The sequence below is a fragment of the Pteropus medius genome, unplaced genomic scaffold, assembly GCF_902729225.1.
Source record: "Pteropus medius unplaced genomic scaffold, Ma_sr-lr_union100, whole genome shotgun sequence".
Lineage (NCBI taxonomy): Eukaryota > Metazoa > Chordata > Mammalia > Chiroptera > Pteropodidae > Pteropus > Pteropus medius.
The window spans coordinates 67,788,070-67,815,380 of NW_024349800.1; the positions used below are offsets into that span (position 1 = coordinate 67,788,070).

Below are 27,311 nucleotides of genomic sequence, written 5' to 3' on the forward strand. Positions count from 1 at the left end.
CACAATCCACACAAGGAACACCCTTGGAACACCTGGCTCAGGAGACTGCACCACTGAGCCTCATAGGACATCTACTACATAAAGCCACTCTGCGAAGACCAAAGAGACCTAGCAGATATACTTAATACATAGAAACAAACACAGGGAGGCAGCCAAAAATGGGAGACAAAGAAACATATCCCAAGTGAAAGAACAGAATGAAGCTCCAGAAACAGAACTAAACAAAATGGAGACAAGCAATCTACCAGACACAGAGTTTAAAACACTAGTTATAAGGATGCTCAATAAACTTAGGGGAACAGTAGATGAATTCAGTAAGAACTTTAACAAAGAGACAGGAAACATAAAAATGAAGACAGAAAGCATTAAATGAAGACTACATTAGAGGAAATCAATAGTAGATTAGATGAAGCAGAGAATCAAATCAGAGATTTAGAAGACAAGGTAGCAGAAAAAACCCAATCAGAACATCGAAAAGGAAAAAGAATAAAAAAAATGAGGATAGTTGAAGGGACCTCTGGAACAACATCAAGCATACCAATGTTCACATTGTAGGGGTACCAGAAAGAGAAGAGAGAGAACAAGGGATTGAAAACCTATTTGAAGAAATAATGACTGAAAACTTCCCTAACCTAGTAAAGGAAATAGACATATGAGTCCAGGAAACATGGAGAGTCCTTAACAAGATTAACCCAAAGAGGTTCACACCCATGCACATGATAATTAAAATGCCAAAGGTTAAAGACAAAGAAAGAACCTTAAAAGCAAGGAGAGAAAAGCAGTTAGTTACCCACAAGGGAGCACTCATAAGGCTGTCAGCTGATTTCCCAACAGAAACTTTGCAGGCCAGAAGGGACAAAATATTCAAAGTGATGAAAGCAAGGATATAGAACCAAGATTACTCTACTTAGCAAAGCTATCATTCAGAATCGAAGGACAGATAAAGAGCTTCCCAGACAAGAAAAAGCTAAAGAAGTTCATCACTGCCAAACCAGTATTTCAAGAAAAGTTAAAGGGATTTATTTAAGAAGAAGAAATATATCAAAAATATGAATAATAAAATGGCAATAACCACATACCTATCAATAACTACTTTAAATGTAAATGGATTTAAATGCCCCAATCAAAAGACAAAGGGTGGTTGAATGGATAAGAAAACAGGACCCATACATATGCTGCCTACAAGAGACCTACTTCAGATCAAAAGACACACATAGAATAAAAGTAAAGGAGTGGAAAAATGTATATCATGCAAATGGAAATTTTTTAAAAAGCTGGAGTAGCAATACTTATATCAGACAAAATAGGCTTTAAAACAAAGGTTATAACAAGAGGCAAAGAAGGACATTTCACATATAATTGCCAAGATCTAGAGGCAAACTAAGTGTCCATCAATAGACAATAAAGAAGATGTGGTACATATATATAAGGAATTATAAAAAATATAGTTTTTTACAAACCATATAAAAATGAAATCTTACCATTTGCAAGATGGTCTTAGAGGGTATTATGCTAAGTGAAATAAGTCAGACAAAGAAAGACAAAAACCATATGATTTTACTTATATATGGAATCTAAAAAACAAAATAAATGAACAATCGAAACAGAAAACAAAGTCATAGATACTGAGAACATTTTGATGGTGGGTGCCAGATGGGAAAGGGATTGGGTGGTTGGGTGAAAAAGGTGAAGGCATTAAGAAGTACAAATTGGTAGTTACAAAATAATTGCAGAGATGTAAGGTATAGTATAGGAAATATAATCAGTAATACTGTATGGTGTCATGTGGGTACTAAACTTATCAGGGGCGATCGCTTCGTAAGTAAAACAAATGTTCAACCACTATGCTGTGCATCTGAAACATTACATTGAATGTCAACTGCAATTGAAATTTTTTAAAATAAAATTTAAGAAATACATTCTGATGGTAATGATTCATCTAAGCTATGACTAAAATAATAATTATTTTCACTTCACTGACATGATTATAAGGCGCTTTTTGTGTGCCAGGGACCATTGTAAGTACTTTACAAATATTAAGTCACTTAATCCTCACAACAGCCCTAGAAGGTAGGTCTTATTAATAAAGTGAGGCACAGAGCAGTTAAATAACATGCCCAAGTTGGTAGGTGAGAGAGCCATTATAGTTAAGATTTAAAGCTGTGCATGAAGGTTATTCCATGAATATGCTGTTGATTATCTGGATCCTGAGAAAATAAATGTAATGAAGTTTCCATCTATACTATTTGATTCTAGCCATACTCTTTAAAAAATAATCATTGAAGTACAATACATTTATGGTCTCAAATAGATAGCACAGTTAGGATGAAAAGCAATATCTCCCAGCCAATTGCCCTCTCTACTTCTTTAAACTATTGGGCTGCTCCAGGGTGAAGTTCAGTGTATCTTTAAGAAACAAATGAAAACAAAGAGGCTAGACTCAGAAATAATCTGAAATCCATTCCTATCCTTTGCCAAATTTGGGGTATGGGGCTGGATGACAAGGATTTTTTTTTTTTTTTCTGAGACTCATTGCAAATTAAATGGGCAATGTGGAAACTGCTTCTTAGAACCCAGGGAGATCCACCAGAACCCTGGTGCTTCAGGGCCTGAGTGCTTTTCAAGGTCCTTGGAGGACTGGAGAGTCCTTTACAGACTCTCTGCACAATCCATGCAGGGTCTACCTGTTCTGGTTGGAAAATTACTGCTTGGCTATCGCCCATGGGAACATTAGCTATCGCCCATAGGAACATAGGCTATCACCCATGGGAACATAACATTCTAACAATAAGCTTTCTGCTTCTGTACCCCCGCTTGCACACCTGACCTGTAGGTTGACAGGTAGTGAATAGGAGAAAAATAGACCTTTGTGTTTAAGACAGAATGAGGAATGGGATTTAGAGCTTAAAAACCCTGTACCTCTACATTTCGGGGCTGCTTAATTTGGGGTCTGCGTACCCCTGGTAGACCCATCTGGCTGAATTAAGAGTATGTTTCCTATAACTCACTGATTTCTGGTGATCCGTGTGTCTTTCGGGGGCTGGCGGCTACAACATACCCATGCACAGCGTAGTGGAAAGGCCTGGGTGTTCTAGGTTACACAGACCTGGATCCCAACCCTCTCTGAGCCTCAGTTTCCTCCTTTGTAAAATGGAAGTATCAGAAGTACCCATATCTTAGAGAGGCTGCAAAGGCTAAATGAGGAAATGTGATTTCTTCACACCGGCATAAAAGCCTGGAACACAGGAGCACATATTACCTGTTAGCTACTTTTTAATTTTGTGGCTTATTAAAGCAAATGTGTCCTGCCATTCTATCAGACACACCTGTCCTCCCTCACTCCACCCCAGTATTAATTCCCACACCTGTGGAAGTTCATCCTGGCAAGGGCCACAGAGGAAGGTCAGCTCCCACACAACAGAGATCAGTCAGGGTTGTGGGTTCTCAATTTCGCTAGTTCTTTGGTACAGATATTTGAGGCTCTGTCTACAGCCTGGGGCCTAAACCACATCTTGGGAGAAGGTTTCCTATGCAGTGAAAATCCCCTCCAGTAAGTTAGTGCATCAACAGAGAGACATACTTGCACGGCTCACAGTGAGCCGAGATGCCCCTGCCATCCCCATAGACAAGTGCTGCCTTCTCTACCCTCTGCATTTCAGAGCCACTTGGCAGTACAAGCCCACCAGCTGCCTTCTCCACTTAATTTCCTGGGAGAGGCTCGAACAAAAAGGTCCATCACTGCTACTGATCTCAAGTTACTTGGGCTCAGAAGAAAGAAACACAGACTCTGCTGGTTGAAAGGAATGCCAGGGGTTCATCCATGTCAAGTTCCAGTCTCTGAATTCAGCTCCCTCCAAAAATAACAGCTTCTACCCACTCCTGAGCATGGGAGGAGATCTAGAACACTAATTCCCAAACTTTAAGGTGCATACAAATCACCTAGGGATCTTATAATGCAGATTCTGACTCAGTAGGTCTGGGGCAAGGGGCACCTGAAATTCTGGATTTCTAACAAGCTCCCAGTTGATGCCGATGTTTCTGATTGCACCGACATGCCTTGAGCAGGAAGTATCTAGAGGGCTGGCTGCCTCTAGAAGTTCCTGCTTTAATAGGGGTGCAGCACATAAGCAGACTGAGCTCTCTAAAGCAAGAGTTATTTTCTCCAACCACAGTGTCTAACCGCAGGGCCTGAAAACACAATAGAAAATATTTGTTGGATGAGTAGATGGGTGGACGCATGTGGATGGATAGGTGGACAGCTGCTGATGTTAAGATCAAATGTACGATCAGAAACAACTAGATGTTAAAATGCTGTCCTGTAAATTACATACCTATGTAAAAATGTCCTTGGGGGAAAATGAAGGAAAGAGGAAAGAAGGAAGGAAGAAAAGGAGGGGAAGAGGGGTCGGTAAAATATGAAAAAGGATCTCTGACCCCTCCCTGCCACAAAGAGTTTTCTTTTCAGCTCTTCTAGGACATCTTCCTAATTTAGTCAGATTTAAGGTCGTGTCATATCCCCTCTAGCAGACTATGCGATGTGTGTGCAGGGCCTGTGTCTTTTATCTCCCAATCCCCAGTGCCTGGCACAAGAGCTGGCTCTAGCAGGAGCTCCATAAATACACATTTTGTGAAATGAATAGAAGTAACAGCTTCATTCATGAAGTCTCTTTTAGGTGCCAGACACTTCACAGAGATTATTGCATTTAATCCTCATAACCTCATGAGGTCAGTGCTATTATGATCTCCATTTTACAGATGAAGAAATGTGCAGCTCAGGAAGATTAAATAAAAAGCCCACAGTCACAGTGGGATGTAGGACTCCAGGCTGCTCCTGACCAACAGACAGCCAAGTTTTGTGAGGCCTGAAGCTTTACATCTTGAGGGGCCCTCTTAAAGGAAAGAGTATAGCCCAAAAATCTGTTGCAAAATTTGCAAAAACATATGACCTTGTGAACATATCATGGGGGTCATGCAAAGGAGAGATTCTGTGGCTTGGGCTTTGTTAGCTACATGGCAAAACTGCCTCTAATCTGGACCCATGTTCTGGAAACAAGAGCAAAAGAAAGAAGAATAGGAAAAATTATTGGAGAAAGAGAGGAAGAGATAAAGGAGAGCAAAAGGAAAAAAAGGAGGGAGAACAAAAAAAAAGGGATGGGTGGAAAGGAGAAAGAGCACTCAGGGGGGAACAGGAATGGGCTGAGGAGCCCGAGGCTGCCTCTTGATGAATAGGGGGTCCAGTGGCTGTTCCCACCTGGTCCCTGGGAGGAGTGGGCCCTCTGCTCTCTCCAGGCCTCTGTGCCTCTACCTGTAGACCCTGCAGCCTCCTCCTCCAGCATCACAGCAGCCCTGCCTACATCCTGCCCATGTGCCTCCTTCCCAGGCCTCTCCTCAGGCTCCCAAACCCACCTTGGAGCTGGGCCAGAGCTGGAGTCACGAGGGCTGAGTAATCATCCTTCAACTAGCCGTACCCAGGAGCATTCTTGCCCCTTACCTCTTTCCTGGTTCATCACCTTTGCACCCAGCAAGGAGATGCAAACCTGGCACGTAGGAAAACCAAGGCTAGGGAAAGCCTGGTCCAGGGTGGCTCACTAGCCTCTCACTTCCCCACTGCGGTGTCCTCCTTAAAAGAGCAGTGCCCACCTGGGTGTTTGTAGCCCATCCTCTCAAGTCACCTGTTCTGAGATCACAGGCACTTGACTCTACCCTCAGATCTCTAGTGCACAGAGACAAATCAAGGACACACTGCACTAAACAGCTGAGATTGGCCAACAATCAGTTAAATCCACCTTATATTCCTCCTGCTCAGATGTCACTGGGGTCTTCCATGAGCTATATCTCCCCAGACCGTGTTCTGAGACTTTCAGATACTTGTATTACATTTAGCCTCTTCACATGGCTGGTAGTTGTAGGAGAACCAGGTGCAAGCCCCAAGTCTGCCAAAAACTTGGTATGATTTGGGGGCTAGTCACTTCATGAGCCATGAGCTATGATTTTCTCAACTGTCAAATGGTAATAAAATATTTCTCATGGGGTTATCGTGAGAATTAAAGAGATGGCACGTAGAAGCATGTTATCAATGGAAGGGCCAACATGCAAGTCTAACCTGGGCTGGTCTCCAAGGAGGGTCAAGGCTAAGAAATGGAGAAAGATCTGGATTTGTTCAGCATCTGACACTAATTTACTGTGTGATCTTGGGTACTTGGTTTTGCCTCTGAAGAATTTGGTTTCCTCCCTCACAAAAGGAACAGAAGACAGTTGATCAAGTTTCCTCCAGCTCCGTGGCTCTGTGGTTCCTAGGTCTTGCCCTCACACCCCCAGGCCACGAGCAGCTGAGGCTTCAGGATGCAGCAGGATGTGAATCAGAAGTGACTCTCTGGAGAGGGAAGACCTGGGTCAAAGCCATAGCACCAACGGTGCTATTCAAAATGCTAAATAATTGGTGAGGCAGGGACAAGAAGCTCTCGGGTAGGATGCTGGCTGGTGCTCTGTGTGTGAGCCCCACACAGGACAGATTCACTCCTGGAGGCCAGCTTTATATTGTCTGCTTAAGGGTTGAGAACGATTCAGGTCCACTGAGCAGTAAACTTTGTCAACCCACCCCCAAACTCCAACTTCTCACAACCCCAAACAAAAAGCACCCAGACAAACGAGAAGTCGTGAAACTTCCTGGCGGGTAGGGGAGAATTTTGACAACACCCGGATGGGTGGAAATCATTCAGGCAGGAAGGCTTTTGCAACATTTGGGTGTGTCACCTGTTCTGAGGCAAAGGGCTCATGAATGACTTCAGGTGTTGTTCCAGCCCCTAAGACAGGTGTCAGGTTACAAGACACGTAATCATTCCAGTTTGGCAACTTCACCTGTAGGGTTGCTTTAATCAACCTGCCCCACAGTCCCCAAATCACTCCTGGAATACAGACAGCGGTGAGAGTTGGACAGCTCGCTAAGGGGAGAGGGATGCTGGACATGAGGGACCAAGGCCTGCTCTGCATTTAGGCCACCTCAAGCCATACTGCCTGGGGGTCTCTGACCTGCTGGCCAGCCAGGGCCCTATCTGGGGAAGTCCTCATCCTGGTTTGGGTTGCTGACCTCAGCACTAGGCCTAGAAAAATCTGCAAGATTTCAGAGCCAGCATGGTGAGTGTGGGGGCCCTCCACTCCAAAGACTGGTGGGAGGGCAGGTCTCCCCTTAATGGACACTTTAGGCAGCCTGAGAGGTCATCAGCTGAGAATATCATAACACCTTCCAGGTTAAAGAGGTCATACCTGTATCGCCCCTACACTCCAGCCCCTTACCTGTCTCAGTGCCCACATGCCCTGCTTTCCCTCCCTACCAACAGCCCTTGCACCAGCACCAAGGAAGCTGAGACGTAGAGGCCAGGGCTATCCTTTCTGGCTGTCCCCTCCTAAATCTTTCTTGCTTCCTTGCCCAGTGTCTACTGGTCCATTGGCTGAGGTTGACACCATGGTGGCCTTCTGCTACCTCTCTAGAAAAACTGACTTCTTTTTTTTTTTTTTAAAGAAAACAGTGGAGAGCTGCCTCGAAACAATCTAAGGTGTCTGTGGAGATCTCTTTCGTCTCTTTTTTGGCCCTGTCCTCTCTCCTCCTCCTCCTCTGAACAGTTGAGCTGCTTTACTGTCTTGAGGCAGAGAATGAATCCCATGTGTCAAGGAGGACACCTGAGGACAGGAGGGGAGATATAATAGTGAGTCTGAGGGGGGACCCAGGGAATCTTCTTTATCCAATAGTTGGCCAAGATGCTGCAATTGCCCAACAACCAACATGAAAATGAGAGGGGAAGGGAGAGACAGGAAGGAAAGGGGAAACATTCTGTCCAAGAGGAAAAGAGGTGTCCTGCTGGGGCCCCTCAAGTGACTCCCGGCCCCTAGCACTTCCCATGGGACTCCTCTGAAAAGTCTAAGTTCTAGCTCCAGTGCTGGGGTGGCTGAATGTCAAAAAGGGGAGGGGCTTATCTGCTTCACTCTACAATTCAGCCGGGACTGAAGCACCAGTTGTCCAAGTCCCCATCTGAGAAAGCTTTTAAAAGCCCAGCCTGTATGCAGAGAAACTGCATCCTGCTAAGGCTCTCAGGAGAGAGGAGGAAGCAGAGCCAGCCTGACTGGCTGTGAGCTGCTTCTTGGTGGCACTGAGGAACCAGTGGTATCTCTTGGGGGAGCAATATAAAAGGAGGTAGCTTCTGGGGAAAATAACTGGAACACTAACTGTTGAATCAAAAGGTCAAAGGCCAGATCCCTTATTAGCTTATTAGTCTTGAGACTTGACTCCTTCTGAGATTAATTTTTCTCCTTCTATAAAATAGAAATATACAAACCATGCCATGCACACATACAGGGTTAATAGAAAGATTGAATGGGCTAACAATGTATGTGAATAGGCTCTATAAACCAAGAAGTCCTATGCAAATGTAAGGACTTATGACTAAAGAGAAATTTGCTCCAAAAAAATGACAGGTGGACAGCATGGGCAACTCTGACTCTTCATCACTCAAAGAAGGAGCTGGACATTGCTATATGAGTGAAGGAGCACAGGTGGGCACACTGTGATAGACGGGCCAGGCCCGGAGCCCCAAAGGCAAGGCAGCAGCATGGCCAGGATCCAGGATAGGACCAGGGAGCCTCTGGCCCCTGAGCTAGCCATTAAACCACCTATGCCTAATTACCCTGTCATTTTCCTCTAATGAGACAGGACAACATAGCTTCCAGCCCTGGGGAGAGATAGGACAGCTCATGCCCAGGCCTAGCACTCAGTTCTGTTCCCTGCCTCCTCTCACACCCACAGGCCCCTCCCTGAGCAGAGTCCTGGAGGGTTGCTGTTTCTTAACAATGGCTCTCCCTTGAGCCTATTCACTGGGTGTGCCCAGTGAGAGTGGAAGGTGGGGAAGGCCCTGGATAGAGGTCTGAGCCCATCTCTGTCGCCAAGGGGGAATGTGTCCCTTGATACTTCAGCCACAGTTGAGTCCTGGAGGAAAGCCAAGACCCTGTGTCTTGACTTAGCATTGCCCAAGAGGCCTCAAATGCACCATGAGCCATCAGAGTAGAGTATTAAATGCCTGAGGCTAGTCCTAACCCTCTGGCTGTTCTGGAGGAAGCACATTCTCCCTACTCTCTCCTCCCTACTTTGCTAACTGTTACAAACTAAGGGGTTTACTGGGCTTGGCTGGGGCTCAGGAATGTGGCAGGTCAGCAGGCTAGCCCGCTGGCGGTGGGTGTCTGGGAGCATGAACAGGGGCCACCTAAGATGGAGTCAGAATCCAAGAGCCCACTCAGGCCTGTTGGTGCCATCCTAGGCTCTTAGGCAGCAGACCAAGAGCTAGATGGTAAAAAGACCCAAGAGGGCAAGATAAGCAAGGAAAGGCTAGGCCCTACCTGCTTTCCAAGACTCCTTACTACCTAGGGTGGCTTGATGCTGCTATGACCCCCCAAAGTAACTTCATCTTTCCAACCACCGTTTAATCAGCCCATGCTATTGGCCAGCCTCCAGACAGCTAGAAAGGGTTGGGAGCAAAAGGGTGTGATGCTTGGGTTCTGCCTGGAGGTACTCAGAATCCAGAGGAAGGACAAACAACTCCTTAACAAAGGATCCTAAGGGAGTGTGACAAGTCCAATATCATAGGTGACACAAGATACCCCTGGGGCAGGGAATCCAGTAAATTCTCTCTGAGAAGGTCAGGGAGTTTTCCTAGAAGAGAAAGTACTTGAGCCAGACCTTGAAGGATGAGCAGGCTCTCTCCATACAGAGAAGGTGGGAAGGGTATTCCAGGCAGAAGGAACTGTATGTGAACAGCAGGAAAGAGTGGCAGTGGGGGACCAAGGGAAGGGTGCTATTGCTGAAGCAATAGGCCCAGGGAGCAGAGAGGGCCTTGGCTGAGATCTCGGCCCATGGGGTAGCCACGCAGGCCCCTACATTGATTTCAGGTTCAGGGTCCCCACTGAGCCCTGAATCTCTGTGGGGCTGGGCTAGGGAAGGGCCCCAGCACTGCCAGGGGCTCATATTTGGGCTGAGCCACCAGAACTTGGCCCAGGCCACTCTCCCTCACCAGGCAGGGCAACAGTTATCCAGATCCACTCACTCATTCCATAAAATGGTCAGCATGTCGGCACTAGCCTTGCTGGTGAGAGAAAGCAGACATGGGTCCTGCTCTCATAGAGCTCTAGAGTCTAGAGAGGGTGGGAGCGGGGAGAGATAGATGGTTATCAAACAATCACCTACACTCATTTAACTAACAACTGAGATATATGCTGTGATGAAATACCTGCGCTGTGAGACCTCTGCCAGGGCATGTGGCCTCGCTGGAGGTCAGGGGAGGCTTGAGGCTTCATAGAAGCTGGGAAGGTGGGGCAAAGGGCCATTTCATGTGAGGGAACAGCACTTCCCTCCCGCCCTTGGGGTCAGCTCTGTGCCTGGCTACTGACATAGAAAAGTGGTTTAGAAGTCAGATGTTCTCCATGCTTCCAGGCTTCTCTTCTTCTCCCAGCTGTCCTTCCGGGCAGCTGAGGAAGCCAGCAGTCACCTGCCGCAATATTTTTCACTCCCTAGCCTGTCACCTTGGCAAAGCCTAAGGGAATCTGAGGAACTGAATGTGGGAAATGAGGAGAGACTATTCCAGGGCAGAGTGGGGAAATAGGAAAAAAAAGACTAAAAACAGGGCTTGGGAACTCAACAAACTCTCTGAAGCTCCAGAGCCAACCCAGGACAGAGATGACAAATACTCTCAGTACTGAAAACCTTCATGGGCTTTTCAAATTTCTTGAGCAGCTCTTCCCTCTTCAGCCTTCCTTCTTGCTCAGAGGAAACCATCTACCTCTATAAAACACTCATATTCCCAAGCAATGATTGCCCAAAATAGTGAATTCCCAAAAACCTAAAATGTGTTCATCTGCCACATTTTTATATAAACTTGTCGTTACCAGACTATGACCTTCTTGAGGTTAAGGTCTGTGTCTTTCCCATCTTTTAGCCCCACACCTAGCATAGAGTCTAGCATAGAATAGGTACCTGATAAACGTTTGTGAATGAATGACAAACAAATGACCAAGACTGAATCCCTATAACCAGCTGTCTGATTTATCTGACACTAAAAACAAGGTTAGCCAAGTCTGATAGGAAAAGATGCCAGATTCTACCAGAGGTATTACCTAGGCGTTTTCATCCAAGACAGGACTGGGGTGAGAGAGAGACAAGCCTGAGACTGCTGAGAAATCCCAGTAATAAGAAAGAGAGTGTGAGCAGAGCCAATGTGGCGATCCCCCTGTGAAGTGCTTAACTCCGCCTCGCAGCAGAGAAATTTTCGAACAAAATTCAAAACTATAACCCCTCACCTCTACCCTTCCCTCCCAGAGCAACTTCTAGCTTCCTAGTGTAATCCACATGCAACCAGAGACAGCCCTTGTCCAGGGGTGGGTACCTATCTAGGGATGGCAAAATTGTCTTTTGTCATGAAATCTCCTGTACCTGGGTCTGGCTGGGTTCTCCTGCTAGTGTAGCTGAGCCAATAAACGCTTTAGGCAGTTCTCACCATCTCAATTTCTTCCTTTATAATGTGCATTCATTCATTTAGCATGTGTTCCCTGAGTATATACTGTGTGCTACATGCTGATAAGACACTGTGGGAGATTCAGGGAAGAATATACATAATTGAAGCCCTCAGTTCCATATACTCCATAGATGGAACAGAGGCAGGGTAAACTGCTTCCTCCACCCCAGGCACAGCAGGGCACTTGTTCGCCCACAGATGTCAATAAGAAGAGGGCAATGTAGCTGAGGCCACACCACCTTACCTGCACCTCAATACCACCCTGACGCTGGGGACTTTCACGCATGATCTCATCTCCGATCCCCAGAGAAGAGAGTCCTGCCAGGCTGTCAGGGGAACTATCCTAGTGAGTAGAAGACACTGGTGGTCTCGAAGAGAATAATGACAACAGCAGCAACATCTCATCTCTACCCAAACGCAGTAAGTGCAGCATTTTGCAGCTAGAGAAACATTCACATCCAGAATCTCCCTGGTCCTATACCAACTCTCTGAGACATCATGATCCTCATTCTACAGATGAGGAAATGGAGGCTCAAAGAGCTTAAGCAACTTGAAAAGGGTCACTCAGCCAAGAAGAGCTGGCGCTGAGACTCCAGGCTCTGGGACTTTGATATCAAGTGCCCAGCTTTTCCATTATGCCTTCTTTCTTCAAAATGTGGACATATTAGGCCTAAACTTGAAACTAGAACTTGAACTTGAAGTAGTAGAAACTGGATAACCAGAGGCCCCACTTACCTACCAAGAAGTTGATGGATTTCATAATAAAGTGTTCACTGAGTGAAGACTGCATCATCAGCCTGCACAACCAAGTGGAGGAGAGACAATGTCATTTCTGCAAAGAGCCTACATCCCTCGCTAATCTACTAAAGGTCACGAAGGAGAAAAAAAACACACAAGGGCAAAATTTTCAAGAAGTCAGAGATGAAGTTTCACACCCAATGCTGCTTAGGAAAAAAAACCAAGCTACCATGAGATCATTGAGGATGGACAACTGACTTAAAGAGAGAAAATTATAAGGAAATCATGCCTAGGACTCATCTTATCTGTGGGAGGAAGTAACAGAAGTTCCAGGCTAACAGCAAGATCTTCAGAATCCTAGGCCCTAAGGAGAGGACCTTATAGGTCTTCTAGATAAGTGGTTTCCCTAAATTTGTGTCAGCCTCAAAGCCCTTTGCTCCACTGACAACTAAGGTAGAACCAACATCTAGAAAACGGGAAAAAAACAAAAACAAAAAAAACAGAGCTGCAGTGTTTGAAAGGACTGTGGCCCCCTCCCTCTACTCTTTTGCCTCCTTCCCTTTGCAGCAACCTCTGGGGCCCCCACAACCCCTCCCCGCCAACCCTGCTCTGCTGCAGGTGCCATGGAACCCTTATCTGGCCTTGATTTGTTTACTGTAGAAATCTCCTTCACCATCCAGCTTCTACTCACACACCTTCTGTTGCTTAAAATAATCTTCCCTTTGTCAAGAGAAACTTCTCCCACTCGTCCCCAGCATGTCTCTTCCTTCAGATGGCCCTCCACATTTTAAAGGACCACATGTGTGCTACAGTAGGTCTTCACTTCTCTGGCCTCCATCCTCCATTCTGTGTTCATAAAAAGGTCACATAGGTCATGTGACATCACTTCAGGTTCCCTAACTGCCCTACTCACTCTCCCACAGTGTACTGTAGTCCATCGATCCCCTTCCTGAAGTCAGGCCCATTGGCATAGCGAAACCATAAAAATAGCTACCACTGTTCGACTCCTACGTACGTTTATAATTAATAATTAATAATTTTTTGAGCATCTGTGTCAAGCACTTGCTAAGTCCTATATTAATATCGTTATTAGTTATTAATTATTTATAAAAATAATAGAATATAAGCTCTATGGGCACAAAGATTTTGTCGCTTTTGTTCACTGCTATATATTCAGCCCCCTGAACAATGCCTGGATGAATGGATAAAGCATTATTATTTTTAATTTTTATTAATATTGCTAACATTTATTGCATTCTTATTATGCACCAAGAAATGTTCTATATGTTCTCAGTCAGCACATTGGTCTCATTAAGAGGAAGACTTCTCTCTCTTTCTCTCTCTCAATCTCTCTCTCTCTCTCTCTCACACACACACACAAAATTGAAGGCCTAGTGATTAAATTATTTGCCTGAGGCCTATGCTCTGTCCACTTTAAAACACAGCCTCCTATCACTCTGCCTGACTTCAAATTATACTACAAAGTGACAGTAATCAAAATGGCATGGTATTGGCAGAAAAACTGACACATGAACCAGTGGAACAGAATCGAGAGTCCAGAAGTAAACACATATTTACATAGACAAATAATTTTCGACAAATAACCAAAAACACACAGTGGAGAAAGGAAAGCCTCTTCAATAAATGGTGCTGGGAAAGAATGAAACTAGACTGTTGTCTATCACCACACACCAAAATTAACTCAAAATGGATTAAGGACCTGAATATAAGACCTGAAACAACAAAATGCATAGAAGAAAACATAGGAACTAAACTCAAGGACCTTGGACTTAAAGAGGATTTTATGAATCTGATCTCAAAAGCAAGGGAAGTAAAAGCTAAAATAAATGAATGGGACTACATCAAACTAAAAAGCTTCTGTTCAGCAAAAGAAATCGTCAACAAGATAAAGAGACAACCATTTGAATGGGAAAATATATTTGCAAGCAACACCTCCAATAAGGGCCTAACATCCAAAATATACAAAGAACTCGCACGACTCAATAACAATAAAAATACAAACGATCCAATCAAAAAATGGGCAGAGGACTTGAACAGACACTTCTCCCTAGAGGACATACAAATGGCCAACAAATATATGAAAAAATGCTCAACATCGCTGGCTAGTAGGGAAATGCAAATCAAAACCACAATGAGATGCCATCTCACACCTGTTAGGATAGCTATAATCAACAGGACAAGTAATAACAAATGCTGGAGAGGATGTGGAGGAAAAGGAACCCTCATACCCTCTGGTGGGACTGCAAATTGGAACAGCCACTGTGGAAAACAGTATGGAGTTTCTTCAAAACACTAAGAATTGATCTACCATATGATCCAGCAATCCCTCTACTGGGTATTTACTCCATAGACTTGAAAACCCATATCTGAAAAGTTATTTGCACACCGATGTCCACAGCAGCATCATTCACAGTGGCCAGGACACGGAAGCAATGAAAGTGTCCTGCGATAGATGATTAGCTAAAGAAGCTGTGGTACATATATACAATGGAATATTACTCAGCCACAAGAAGAGATGAAATACTGCCATTTGCGACAACATGGATGGACCTCGAGATAATCATGCTAAACAAAATAAGCCAGACAGAAAAGGTTGAAAATCACATGATATCACTTGTATGTGGGATATAAACCTAAAAGCAACAAACGAACAGTATAAACAAACAGAGACTCATGCACATGGACTATAGACTCCTGGTTACCAGACGGTGAGCGGGGCCGGGTGGGGGGAGATGGTAAGGGGGTGGTAGACGGGGTAAAGGGAGTCAAATATGTGATGACAGAAAGAAATCTAACCATGGGAGGTGAACACACAGTGCCTTACTGTTAAAGTGTACAGCTGAAACTTATTGGATTTCATTAACCAATGTCACCATAAAAAAATAATTAATTAAAAAAATAAAAAATAACCTCCCCTGGCAAATAGCAGCCCAGTGAGGAAATGTTCATGAAGCATTCACAGAGTATGTGGGTGGGCAGGAAAGAGGTAAAGAAACTTCAGGTTACGCCACTGCAAAGTAATAGATGCAGGGAAGTCACTGAAACACCACTGAAGTGCTACTTACAGGGTCAAAGTTCAGTTCACAAGAGAGATCCTGGCATCACTAAAGGCTTTTGCCAGGAGATGGCAGCTCTGCTGCAGCAGCGAAACCACCCACCAGAGGCTGGTGCTCTGGAAGCCAGAACAGGTGATAATGTTCAGTCCTGTCCTTGCACAGAACTGCTGTGCAGACCCTCCTCCAGCACTGTGTGGGGTTCTGCTCCCCAAGCCTCCAGGGTAATTGGAACTGAGACTATTTTTCACATACTAGGCTCTCCTTTATGTCACACACTGAGCCAGAGGCACCACATGCATCACCTCAGCTAATCCTCTAAAACAACCCTTTGAAACAGATCATATTTTCCCCATTTTATAGATGAGGAAACAGAGACTCAGAAAAACTAAGAAACTTGCCCAGGAGCACATGGCTAGTAAGGCGCAGAGCTGGATTCAGGCCAGTGCTCCTGACTCAGAGCTCAAGAGCAGCACGGACAGGGACAACCTCTAACCAGAGCAGCTGAGACCCCCTAAACCCCAAAGACCAACCAAGGAGGATCAAGAGCAAGTCTGTAAAATCATGAGTGAACCAGGTGGCATTCCTGTGGGCTTGAAAAGGCATGTCATAAATAACAAGTGGAGCATCTGACACAATCTTTCCCACTCTCTAGTTTTATCACAGTTTTATCATACTCACTTCTAAAGGCAGAAACTGAGTCTAGGAGGTATTAAGTGATTTGCCCAAGGTTGCTCAGCAGGTAAATAGTAGAGTCAGACTTTAAAACACCAAATCCCTCTTCCCTCCCACCACACCCCTCTTCTTTAAAGTTTAAATGACAATTCAAGAAAAGCGAAAGGAAGTATGATCTTTCAAAGGTGGTATAAATTGCGTGGGATTCTTTTACAAACATTAGACTGCATCATGGATGGCAGTTCCTCAGTTCAGATAAATTGCAATGTTTAGAGAACCCTCCAAGCTTTAAGATCCATCAGCCCTTCCCAAAGGCAAACCCCTAAGAGTCAGTCTCAGTGTCATGTCCCCTTAAGCCACCACTCAGGCATTGCCTTCAGGTGTGCAAAGATAGGGCACCTTCCTTCCCATTGGACCTTCCTAGGAAGGGAAGGAAGACTGACCCACCACCCTGAGAAATAAAGAAAGCTGAGCAAAGTAAAATTGTTGGGAACTCAGAAAGGCTGCAGAGTTCCCAACTCTTAGTGCCTCCCTGGGACCAAGAGAAGGAGGACCCCAGAGGGACAGCATCATCTGGAGACAAGAGCCCTCCACTGAGGAACCAGGTCTTCCTAACCCAGCAGGCATGTACTTCACTCCTGCCCTTCACGCTGTCTTGACATGTGACCTGGTGACAGATAGCATTATGGCTCTGTTCTTCATTTTCCCCATTTGTGAAACAGGGATAGTTACACCTTTACCCTCTCCCACCGCCCTACCTGGAGTTGAGAGCTATGCTGGAACACAAAGCCTAATTCTTAAATGAAGGTAGCTGGGCAGCAGGTTGGCAGCAAGATAATAGCAGGCTACTTGACACCTCCTGTCTGCCCCAGGCTCTGCCCTGGAGCCATTATGTGCTGAGAGGGGACCAAGGTGCTCAGCTCAAATTGCCAACAAGTCAGCACCTATGTGGCTTAGAACAAGGCAAAATGGTTTCTAATGTAGCAACCAAGGCTGAGTTTAGTCTTTAAGGAAAATGTGCTGTTATAGGACACCTAAACACCAGGCAGAGAGAGCGAGAATGTTTTCTGAGGTCCTTTATGTGAGAGCTTGGATGACCCCCTGTGCCTGGCACAAGTGTTGGGGGGCGGGAGAATCTGTTTAGAGATGGAAACAATTCAGAAACTACTTGAAAGACAGGAAGATTTGTCATTCTGGAGAACCTTCTAGGCACAAAGGACTGCTGCACCAGAGCCAGGCTCATCTCAGGAAACTCACTCCCTCCTCTCCTGACTCATGATCACCCAGCCCTCATGTCTCCTCTCCTCACCTTACCTGTCATGGCTGAAGCACCCAAGAGAGAGGATATTGGTCCAGCCTGGCAAAGACATGAAACTGCCCTATCCCAGGTGCGGGTGGAGAGGACACAGCCTCCTGCTGTCAGGTTGGGGGTGGGATGCAGGTTCAAGGGTCAGAGAGCAGTGTGAGGCTTCCTCAGAGTAGCTCCCTGAGCACCTGAGCCAGCCAGTGGCTGAGCTCCACTATGTGAGCTGACTGTGAGCAGCCTCTGGGTCTCCTGGCTCACCCAGAACTTTCCCCACCCTCTCCCCTGGGTTTTCCCTGCTGCTGTATCACTGGCCTAGCTGCCATCTGCCAGAGCCACAAAGGACCTGTTTATTTCATCACCTAGCAACAGCAGCATCCCTGGCTCCAAGTTTTCCCTGGGAGACCGTGGAAAGCCAGAGCTTTAGCCTCCATGGGAACCTGAAGCTGCCACATACTGAACCAGGACCAGAAAACCCCTTTTATGTGCCTCTGCTTTTCTCTCTTTCTCCTACATCCCAGTCACCTCAGCTCTGCCCCTACCAACTTCATTCCAGAACAAGAAAATGCAGAGTCAACATTGTAGTGAGGAAGAGAGAAAATAAGGCCCCAGGGGCAGCCTGCTTGACGAGAACAGCAGGCAAATGAGCTGGCTAGGCTCTCTGTTCCTTTGGACTCTGTGAGCTGCTGCCTCTTCTTCACCTCATTATTAGCCTCATGGAACACACCCATTTCATTGTGTGGTTTTTAACCCTTTTATCTGTTTGCCAACTCTGAAAGAGACTTCCCAATTACCCTAAGTGACCTTGAGGTTCAGAGAGCTTAAGGGGTGTGCCCAAGGCTACACAGCAAGTCAGAAGACTAGGCAAGATGAGAACTCATACTCCCCAGGCTGGATCTTTGTGTTTTTTCTGCAAAACACTTAATCCTCACCCCCATTTAAAAACAAGAACTGCCATGTGTCTGGGCTTCTCATCTCTGAGCTGGAAGGTTGGAACTGAGTTAAGTTCAACCAGGAGTCTCTTTGGGATCCAAAACACCAAGGGCTGAGGATAATTGGTAAATAAAGGAAAAAAAAACATGAGAGAAAGGTGCAAACCTAGTGGAAGAGGAAAAAGAAGGGATGCTTATATCAATAAAGCCCTTACTCAGTGCCAAGCACTGCAGTAGGCCCTTTCCCAGTACACTCTGGGAGAGTGGTCTTCTTATCCTTGTTCATGGATGACTTGGCAGAGCCAAGAACCAAGCAGAGGTGGGTTTGCCTTCAGACAGAGGAAGAGCTAGGGAGAAGCTGAGAGTCATCTCTGCACATTGATGGCATGCTAATTATATGCAACTAGGCTTCATTGCAGGAGAGTAGAGAATCAAAAGGACCAGCACCAGCTTGTGAGACTTACCCAAATAGGGCCCTGAAACTGGAGAAGTGAAGACAACAATCCACTGAGTCCAAAAGCATGGCCCCAAGAGCTGGATCTGTTACTTACTTTCTCTGAGGCCATAGTGGCCACTTAATCTACATGAGCCTTGGCTTTCTCTTCTGTAAGTTGGGGATAATTTCTCAGAGTCATTCTGAGAATTAATTGAGATAGCGTTTATGAATGATGCTGTAAGCCATATAACAATACCCACCTGCAGTAATTAACTGTTCTGCCTCCATATTTGGGTCTTGGATTAATGTCTTTCTGCTACCAGTGACCAACTAAGAAACAGAGAAGACAATTCTCTGAGCTAATCAAGCAATTGGCAGGTGCTTTTCAGCCATCTAACTCCACCACACCCCACCGCCCACCTCCTCTAGTTCAGGCCCTTCTGGGCTCTGACGGCTTGGGCATTCCTGGCCTTCCATTGTACTTCTGACAGCAGGAGCTTCATCCCCAGATGAGCCATAGGTCGAACACCAGTTGGGCTGGACTCATGAGTCAGGTCTGTGCAGCAGACTGAATCAACAGAACAGACAGGCCTGACCCAGCCAGTGGCCCCAATGCAAAGGAAAAGGCCGATGCCTCTTCATGGTCTGGGCTGGGCCTACACCATGGCAGGTATGGCCAGGGCCTGAGTCAAACTGGAGATGCCTCCAGCAAAGCAGAAGGTAGCACAGTTGGTTTTTGGTGGCCTCTCAGCCCCCTTCTATCAACTCCAGGGCAAGACATTTCCCCTGTCTGGCCTATTCTCTCATTGGAAAACAAGGGAGTTTCCTGGGATGGTGTCCAGAGACACTTTCAGCTTTGTATCCTGTGACCAGGGCAGGACTCACCACAGTGATGGGGGCTGACCAGATCCCTGAGTCTTATCTGATACCCATATCTCTCAGCACTGTTCTCTCTTATCCCCAGCTCAAGATTGATTCTGGGCTGAGAGGCCATGCAGCTGCTATGTGTCCCTATCTCTATTCTGCTCAGGAAAGTCATTGACACTAGTGTCTCCCGATTGCTGCTCATAGACCTAAAATGTACCCGTACCTCCCTGTTGATCATCCTTGATACCTGTAATTTTCAGCAAGTCCCCTTCCCAGAAATTTAGCAACCCATCATCTCTGATCTCTCTGTGTCAGAGATGTTTGCTAGAAAAACTTCAAGAAAAGCCAAAGAAAGGGCTACTAAATGGAAAAAGTGGGGCAGCATGAAAGTCGGAGCAAAGGGGAAGACAAGAGTTTGACTCCTCTAACTCCAGGCAGTTGCTTTTTTATTTTCAATTTGACCTTCAGGCGCATGGCACTGATTCATGACATTTTTCACTATTGGTCCATGCATGGCCCCCTTGCAACTCACCAGCTAGTTAGATAGTTTTAACAATGTAATAAGCCTCCATAAACCTACCACTCAAAATGAAAGCTAGGACTTAACCATGAGATCCCCTGCTGAGGTAAGTGGGCAAGTCTCTGTTTAATAATTTGGCAAATCTTGACTGTATATCTTTCATAGGCCAGACTATTCTAGAAATCCCCTGCTGGAGTCAGCATTATCCCAAATTTCATGTTATTTCCTTGTTTTTTTCTAAAAAAAAAGATTCTGTCTTCTGTGCAATCTTTTGGGACTTAATTTTTCCTTTAATATTGAATTGTTAATGCCATCTATATTATTTCATGGCACCATACTTCATTTGTTTTGACTACAGCATAATGTTCCATTGAGTGAATATACCATAGTCTGTGTCTTCAAGGCTGGCCTAGGACTGAACCCTGAAACTAAGATGTTTTCCTTAACTCTTTCATTTGGCAAATATTTGTTTAATATCCACTCTGTGCCAGATACTGAAGGAGACTCCAGGGATGTAGTAATTACCAAGGTAGCCATAGTCCATGTGTTTCTATCCTGCAGTTTCAATTTAGTTTTGTTTTTTTTTCTCTTTCTCTTTTGTTTTCAAAAAGGCATAGAATTTTTTCTATATAACCACTATTCAGTGGAGAGCAATTGAAAACATATTAGCCAAAGGAATACTGAGGTCACTTCAGTTCAACAATGAGGAATTCAAAGCTCCAGAAAGTGGAGACTGTAAGCCTCTTTTGTTCCCTCTGTGTCTCTTCTTCTAGCATATTCAAAGGCAGATAGTCAATCTTTGTTGCATTAATAATAAATGAGAGACTTGCCCTACCTACTTCAACTAATGCATGCATGCATATGCAGGTAGACTCAGTGAAAAAGAATGAATTAACAGGGGAAGGGCCACTAAATGGATGTTATTACTATCCCTCCAATCTGCCCCTCCTATAGCCTTCCACATCTCGGCAAACATCTTACCTGCTCACTAAAAACCAAAGAGAATCCGATCCATTGGCGAGGCCTATTGCCTTTATCTATCCACACACTGAACCTTTCTATCACCAGCCTCTTTCTCCCTCCTCTTATCCTCACCTTACTCCAGCCATGTGGATCTCTATTCTGTTTGTCCAACAGCAAGCTTGCTGCTGCCTGCTTGCTGGCCTACCTGCCTGAGACTTTCCGTCTCAGCCCAGAGGTCCTCCCCTGACCCCTTCTCTAGACCTTACATTCTAAATATCCAGCCAGCCACTGTTTCTTATCACCCCCACCCCTGACTCTCAGCATAGCAGCCACCACTCTCTGATCTTTTCATCTTTGCATGGCTTATCCTCCCACTGTTCCCCTCAACCTCCACCCCCTGCCTCATTTGAGGTGAGGGCAGGGCCTTATCTGTCTTGTTTAGGCACATCTCCCATTCTGCTGCAATTATTTGTCTTATTTGTCTTTGAATCTACAGCTCCTAGAGCAGTGCCTGGTACAACGCAGACTCTCAACAAATGTTTGTTGAATTTAGTACTTAATTATGTAATGCTATCTATACTGGTTATCAGACAATTGATATCAATCTTATTCACCCTTTAATTTGACTTAGACAAAGGACTTTGTAAACTGTTATGTGCCAATCATGTGTAGATTACTTTTGGTATTTTTTTCACCTGACTCTGTAGCCATAACAAGGCAGAGATGTCCAATTCATTCTCATCTTTATCCTGGAAATCATTCCCTATGCAGGTCCTGGTGATGGTGGAGGAGAAATGGCTCGGAATGAACCACAGTGCAGAGCCCAGAGTTCAGTTTCACTTAACAGTCAGTTATTGGGTCTTTACTAAGTATAAGCCCAATGCAAAACACTGAGAGCACAAAGGCAATAAGAAACAGGGACCTTGACGGAAGAGTGCTGTAATAAAATCCTGTACCAATGTTGTAAGAACACAGGATGGAAGGGCACAGGAAAGGGGGCTCTAATGTGTGAGCAGGTACTGTCCACCAGATGTCTCATTTCATCCTCACAAGAGCACTTGGAAGTAGGTGTATTTTCTCCACTTTACAGAGGGTAAACCTGAAACTCAGAGAGATTAAGTATCTTACTTAAAGACTCACACTTAACAGGAAGCAGAGCCTGAATTTCAACTCACCCCTGCAGACTCCAGAGCCTGGCTGTCTCTGCTACATCCCCCAACCACCCATTGCCTATTGTCAACAAAAGGCAAAGTCTGGCACATCCCTCTAGCAGACTACAGAGTTTGGGAAGAAAGGAAAGAGCTCCTTCTCCCAATGACTGTGTCTCCTGTGCTCAGCCATGGGAGAAGGCAACATCCAGGACTAATATTTAATTTCATATCTAATCTGGGGTGCCCACCCAGGTGTTAGAAGAAAGCTTCTCCCTTCCAAATGGGACGAGAAAAATTCCCAGCCGGAAATGTTCAAGGTCTCTTGGTTCCTCCACCCATCACTGGAGCAGTCAGAACCTCAGCATGACGACCAGCAACTCCCTGGATGGAGATCTAGAGCTTGGGCAGATGAGCTGCTCCCTCAGCCTGGAGATTCCAGACAGAGAAAAGGAAGAAAGAAGAGCAGTTTCTGGAAGGCACAAGGGCAAGGGAGGGGCTCAGAGAGCATGAATATTGGCAGCACCCTCCCCCTTAACCTTTGCCTTGCAAAAAGGGGATGCGTGTACTCTGTGTGCAAGCCTTTGTGTGTGTCCCTGTGTGGCTGTGTGTGTGCTGAGTGCACACAGGAAGTGGTGCGACTAAGCGGAAGAACAGAGCCTGTGTGTATTTGTGTATATGTGTCGATGGTGACTTAAAACTACACTCACAGAAATACTATCATGCTCTGGTTTTGTATTTTTGTTTGTCAGTTTTATTAGGTGTAACATACATTAGGTAAAGTACTCAAATCTAAAACATACTACTCTATGAATTTTTACACCTATATACTCTCATGTAGTCAATACTTAGATCGCGACCTGAAAGTTTTCCAACATTCCAGAAGGCTCCCTTATGCTTCTTTTAATAACTTCCCTCACCTCTCCAGTGGTACCAGTATTCTGACTTCTATCACTATAGATTAACTTGACCTTTTAAACTTCATATAAATGAAATCATATAGAGAATGCTCTTTTGTGTCTAGTTTCTTTCTTTTATTATTATGTCTAAGATTCATCCATGTGTCATTGCACTTAGCATTAGTTTGTTCTTATCCATTGCTGAATTATATTCCATTTTATGAATATAGCACAGTTATTTATCTACTCCACCATTGATTGACTTTTGTTTTTTTCCAAATTTTGGCTATGAAAATAAAGCACTATACACTTTCACGTACAGGTTTTTTGCTAGACATATGCACTTGTTTCTCTTGGCTATAATTGCTGGGCCATGGAATAATAGAATAAGCATATGTTTAGCTGTAGTAAATTCAGCCAAAAGATTTTCCAAAGTATTTGCATCAATTTACACTACTACCAGTAATGTATGAGAATTCCAGTTGCCCCACATTCTCATCAATACTTAATATTGTCAACCTTTTTAATTTTAGCCATTCTGGTTTCTATGCAGAAGTAGCTCATTGTGGTTTGAATTTGCATTTGCTTGATGAATAATGATGTTGAACATCTTTTGGCGCTTATATGGGTGCTGGATTATCCCCTTTTGTGGAGTGTCTGTTCAAGTGTTTACAGAACTACAACATCTGTATAAGTGGACAAATGATTGACAAAACAGACAGTAGAGCAGAATCATCTCAAGAAACTCAGCAACACAAACAATCACTCAGCAACCAATCATTTCTACGACTGCTAATTATTTGCTACAATTAGTAAATTAGTTGTACCAGGTCACATAGAGGTATAACTGAATTTTACATTTTGAACCAATTACTTAGATATCACAGAAACTCTCCTACTTAGATTCAGCAGGAAGAAGGGAATATAGACAAGAACTAAGAGCCTCCCTTGGGTTGTTAGCCTCAACCTGAGAGGTTCCCTCCCTCAACTCACTGACTGTTTTTCTTTCAATTACAGGATCCGGATAGTGATCAACCCCTGAACAGCCTTGGTAAGTTCAGGTCTGGCTCTCCTTTGTCTACCTCAGTCTCTGAGTTTAGATCAGTTACCAAGTAGATACTAAATCCCTCTTGCGTGGCCCTCACTACCACCACCAAGGCTAAATGCTGTGGGAGTCATCCATACACCCATCTATCCATCATTCAACAAACACTTATTAAGCAACTCTAAGATCCAGGATTCATTCTAGAAGTAGGAGACATGGTCTCTGGGGAAATAAGAACAACAAACCTAAAAGCCCAGGAGCAGTGATTCTCCAATTTATTCACTCAATTACTCGTTCTCTCATTCACTCAACAGCACTGTGAGTGCTTTCCATGTGCCAGGCTCTAGGCTGGACGCTGGACTACAGCAGAAAATAAGACAGCAAATAAGACTCTGCCCTCTTAGAGTTTACATTCTGAGCATGCTGTCAAGGAACAAGCTGGACAAAGTGCTTTTACTGGTAGAATAGAAAATGGCAGTGTTTGCCTGACTTACAGGAGGAAAATAAGTTGATAGGGTTTTTTATCATTTTCTTAAACCATTGATACCCACTCCTGATAGGCTGCCAGATCAGCAAAACAATGACAGGTCAATAAGGAAATAATCAATTACTTAGACAGCTTATTTATTTCAAGTTTGCAAATTCATAGTGATCACAAACAATGTAATCTTCAGGAAGTGAAACAATGTCATCTAAACTTAGAATTTCACATATAAGTAGACCATGCTGTCTCCAAAGCACACCAGATGTCCAAGTGCTCCCCAACTTGAGTAAGCCTGAGAACTGCCAAACCAAAAACAAGTTAAGTTTACTAGCAGTGCCAGAGGCGAAGGGCGCTCAGGATGGGGAGGTCAGTGCCACGTGATCAGGGGCAACGTCATGGGTCAGGCAAGCTTTGACAAAAGCCCTATAGGAATAAAGTATCATTAACAGAAGGAAGAGATGAGGGCCTCAGTGGTGAAGGGAAGGGCAGGAGCAAAGATTCAGAGATAAGAACGAATATGGGCTGTGTAAGACCAGGACTATACCTGCCGGTGTAGAAATGGGGATTGGCAAGGACTAGCAGTGAGAAGTCCACTTAGTGAGGAGAGTGGAGCTAAATTACACTGGCTTTGAAAGCCCAGAGCAGAGTATGGTCCAGATATGGAAGTCATGGGGAGCTCTTGAAGGTTCTCAGGTAGAAAAGTGACAAGATGAAAGCTTTGTCCAGCAGCAGTGGGTATGACCAGCTAGAGGTAAAAACAGTGGCAAGCAGGGAGGTTAGTTATAGCTCATTGGGCTCATTAACTTAAACCAAGTATGAGACAATAAACCAAGAAAACCCTTCCCTTTATGATGACATTCTCCTTGAGAATGTCAGAGGCAGAGGCATTGGAACTTATCAAAGGACTCCCAATAGGTTATTTATCTCTGAGAAAATGAGCCAACTTTGTGTCCTCAGAGGTAGGGGCTCAATAAACAAATCATGTATAAGTGAATGAACGAAATGTCACCATGTCCATGGCTACAGGAAAGAGGACAGTTCTGAACACTGACTGCTAGAACTTTAAAAACAATATCTTCTAACATTATTCATAACCTGCTTTGTGCCAGGTCCTAATAATAAGAGGAAGTATACGAGCCCACATCCCCAGAGCCTGAGCTTTGTGTCTGAGTTTCAAACTCTCCCTTTTGAGGAAACACAAAGCTTCCTACACTTTTCCTGGCAACAGATTCAATGATATCAGCACTTATTGGGCACCAGGCCCCAGAAGGGCGCCATTCTCTGCTTTTGAAGAGCTGAGGAAAGAAATATAGACATAACTAGCCATCATCATTCAAGGCAGAATAAAATAAGACCTGCAAGAAAGATGGAAGGTATGTGCTTAAAAGAAAAAGCAAAGAGCAGTTCATTTATCCATTCAACACATATTTGCTGAATGCCAACTATGAGCCAGGCATTTTTCTATCACCAGAGACTGAGCAGTGAACAAAACAGATAAAAATTCCTATCTTCATGGAGTCTTTATTTCAGGTGAGAGTGGGAGGAGACAGAAAAGATACAAAATAGGTAAAATATAGACTACATTAGAGGTGAATAAGTGCTTTGGAAAAAAAACAGGGAAGGAAGATAGGAAATGTTGGAAGATTGAACTTTAAAAAGGAAGCCCCCACTAAGAAGGTGACATATGAAGTATATTTTGAAAGAAGCGAGTAAGCCATGTGGAAGTGAGAGAGAGGAGAGCAGCTTATTGCTTTCTAGAGATTCTCAGGGCTCCAGTGACTCCTGTGTTAGTTTACCCCAGAAAAATCCCCATGGCAGCCCCCTCCCCAGCTTATTGCTTGCAAGGAGAGGGGATGAAGAAGAATCTGCTTGCTGAGCATTTAACTTTTTCAAAGCCTTGCCCATGTACCATATAAAATAGACAATATAGTTATTATTACCTCTGATTTAGGCATCAATAGGCTCCTGCCTGGTATCCAGAGCCCTACATTCATTTGTTCCAATTGTTCTCCTCACTGATGAAAGATGTATCCAGCTAAGTATTAACATGATTACATGTCTCTGCTGCTCAAAGCTTCCCATATCTCCTCATTGCCTTCAAGATAAAGTCCAAACCCCTAGGATGGTATTCAAGGCTCTGCATCACTGACTTTGCCAGTGCTGCCTCCACAACATGCTGTCACCAATCTGGTATGACAGGAGCTCACACCAGGAGCTCACAGTCCCCACACCCAGGCCTTTGTCAGCTGGCCAAGCTCCTCTCCTATCTCTACCTACATGGGCCCATTTAAGGGCTTTGATGGTGTCTAGCAGTACTGGTAACTGTGTCCCTGTTTACCTCTTCCCCCAAATTGTAATCTCCTTAAAGACAAGGACCATTCTAAAGACACGTTATTTGTTGAATTGAATTAGAGATGAGGGCCATTAGGATGCATTCATTCATAGGTATTTATTAAGCCTCTACTAAGTACATACTATGAGGGAATCCTGTGCCCTCTTCAAGCTTATAGTTTAATCAAAAGATAAGTCAGGAAAGAGGATACATGATTGTAAAATGAATGGGTATGTGCCTCTCCCAGGGCAGACGCAGGTCAGACTGGACAAGGTGAAACATCCTAGCACAGACTAAGGCACAAAAAGGGGAATATGGCATGGTTTGGAAGTTCAGTTGAAGG

At 44.6% G+C, this 27,311-nt stretch overlaps 1 protein-coding gene across 1 annotated transcript in view; it reads left to right on the forward strand.

Moving 5' to 3' along the window:
* The first annotated feature begins 6,911 nt into the window (after positions 1-6,911).
* The window catches only part of TMPRSS4 (transmembrane serine protease 4), a 42,457-nt gene continuing 22,057 nt past the window's right edge, over positions 6,912-27,311 (forward strand). The window contains exons 1-2 of the mRNA XM_039888035.1: positions 6,912-7,134; positions 24,125-24,158. Coding sequence (XP_039743969.1) covers positions 7,132-7,134; positions 24,125-24,158 — 37 coding nt within the window. The 5' untranslated portion in view covers positions 6,912-7,131. The remainder of the gene's footprint in view (positions 7,135-24,124; positions 24,159-27,311) is intronic.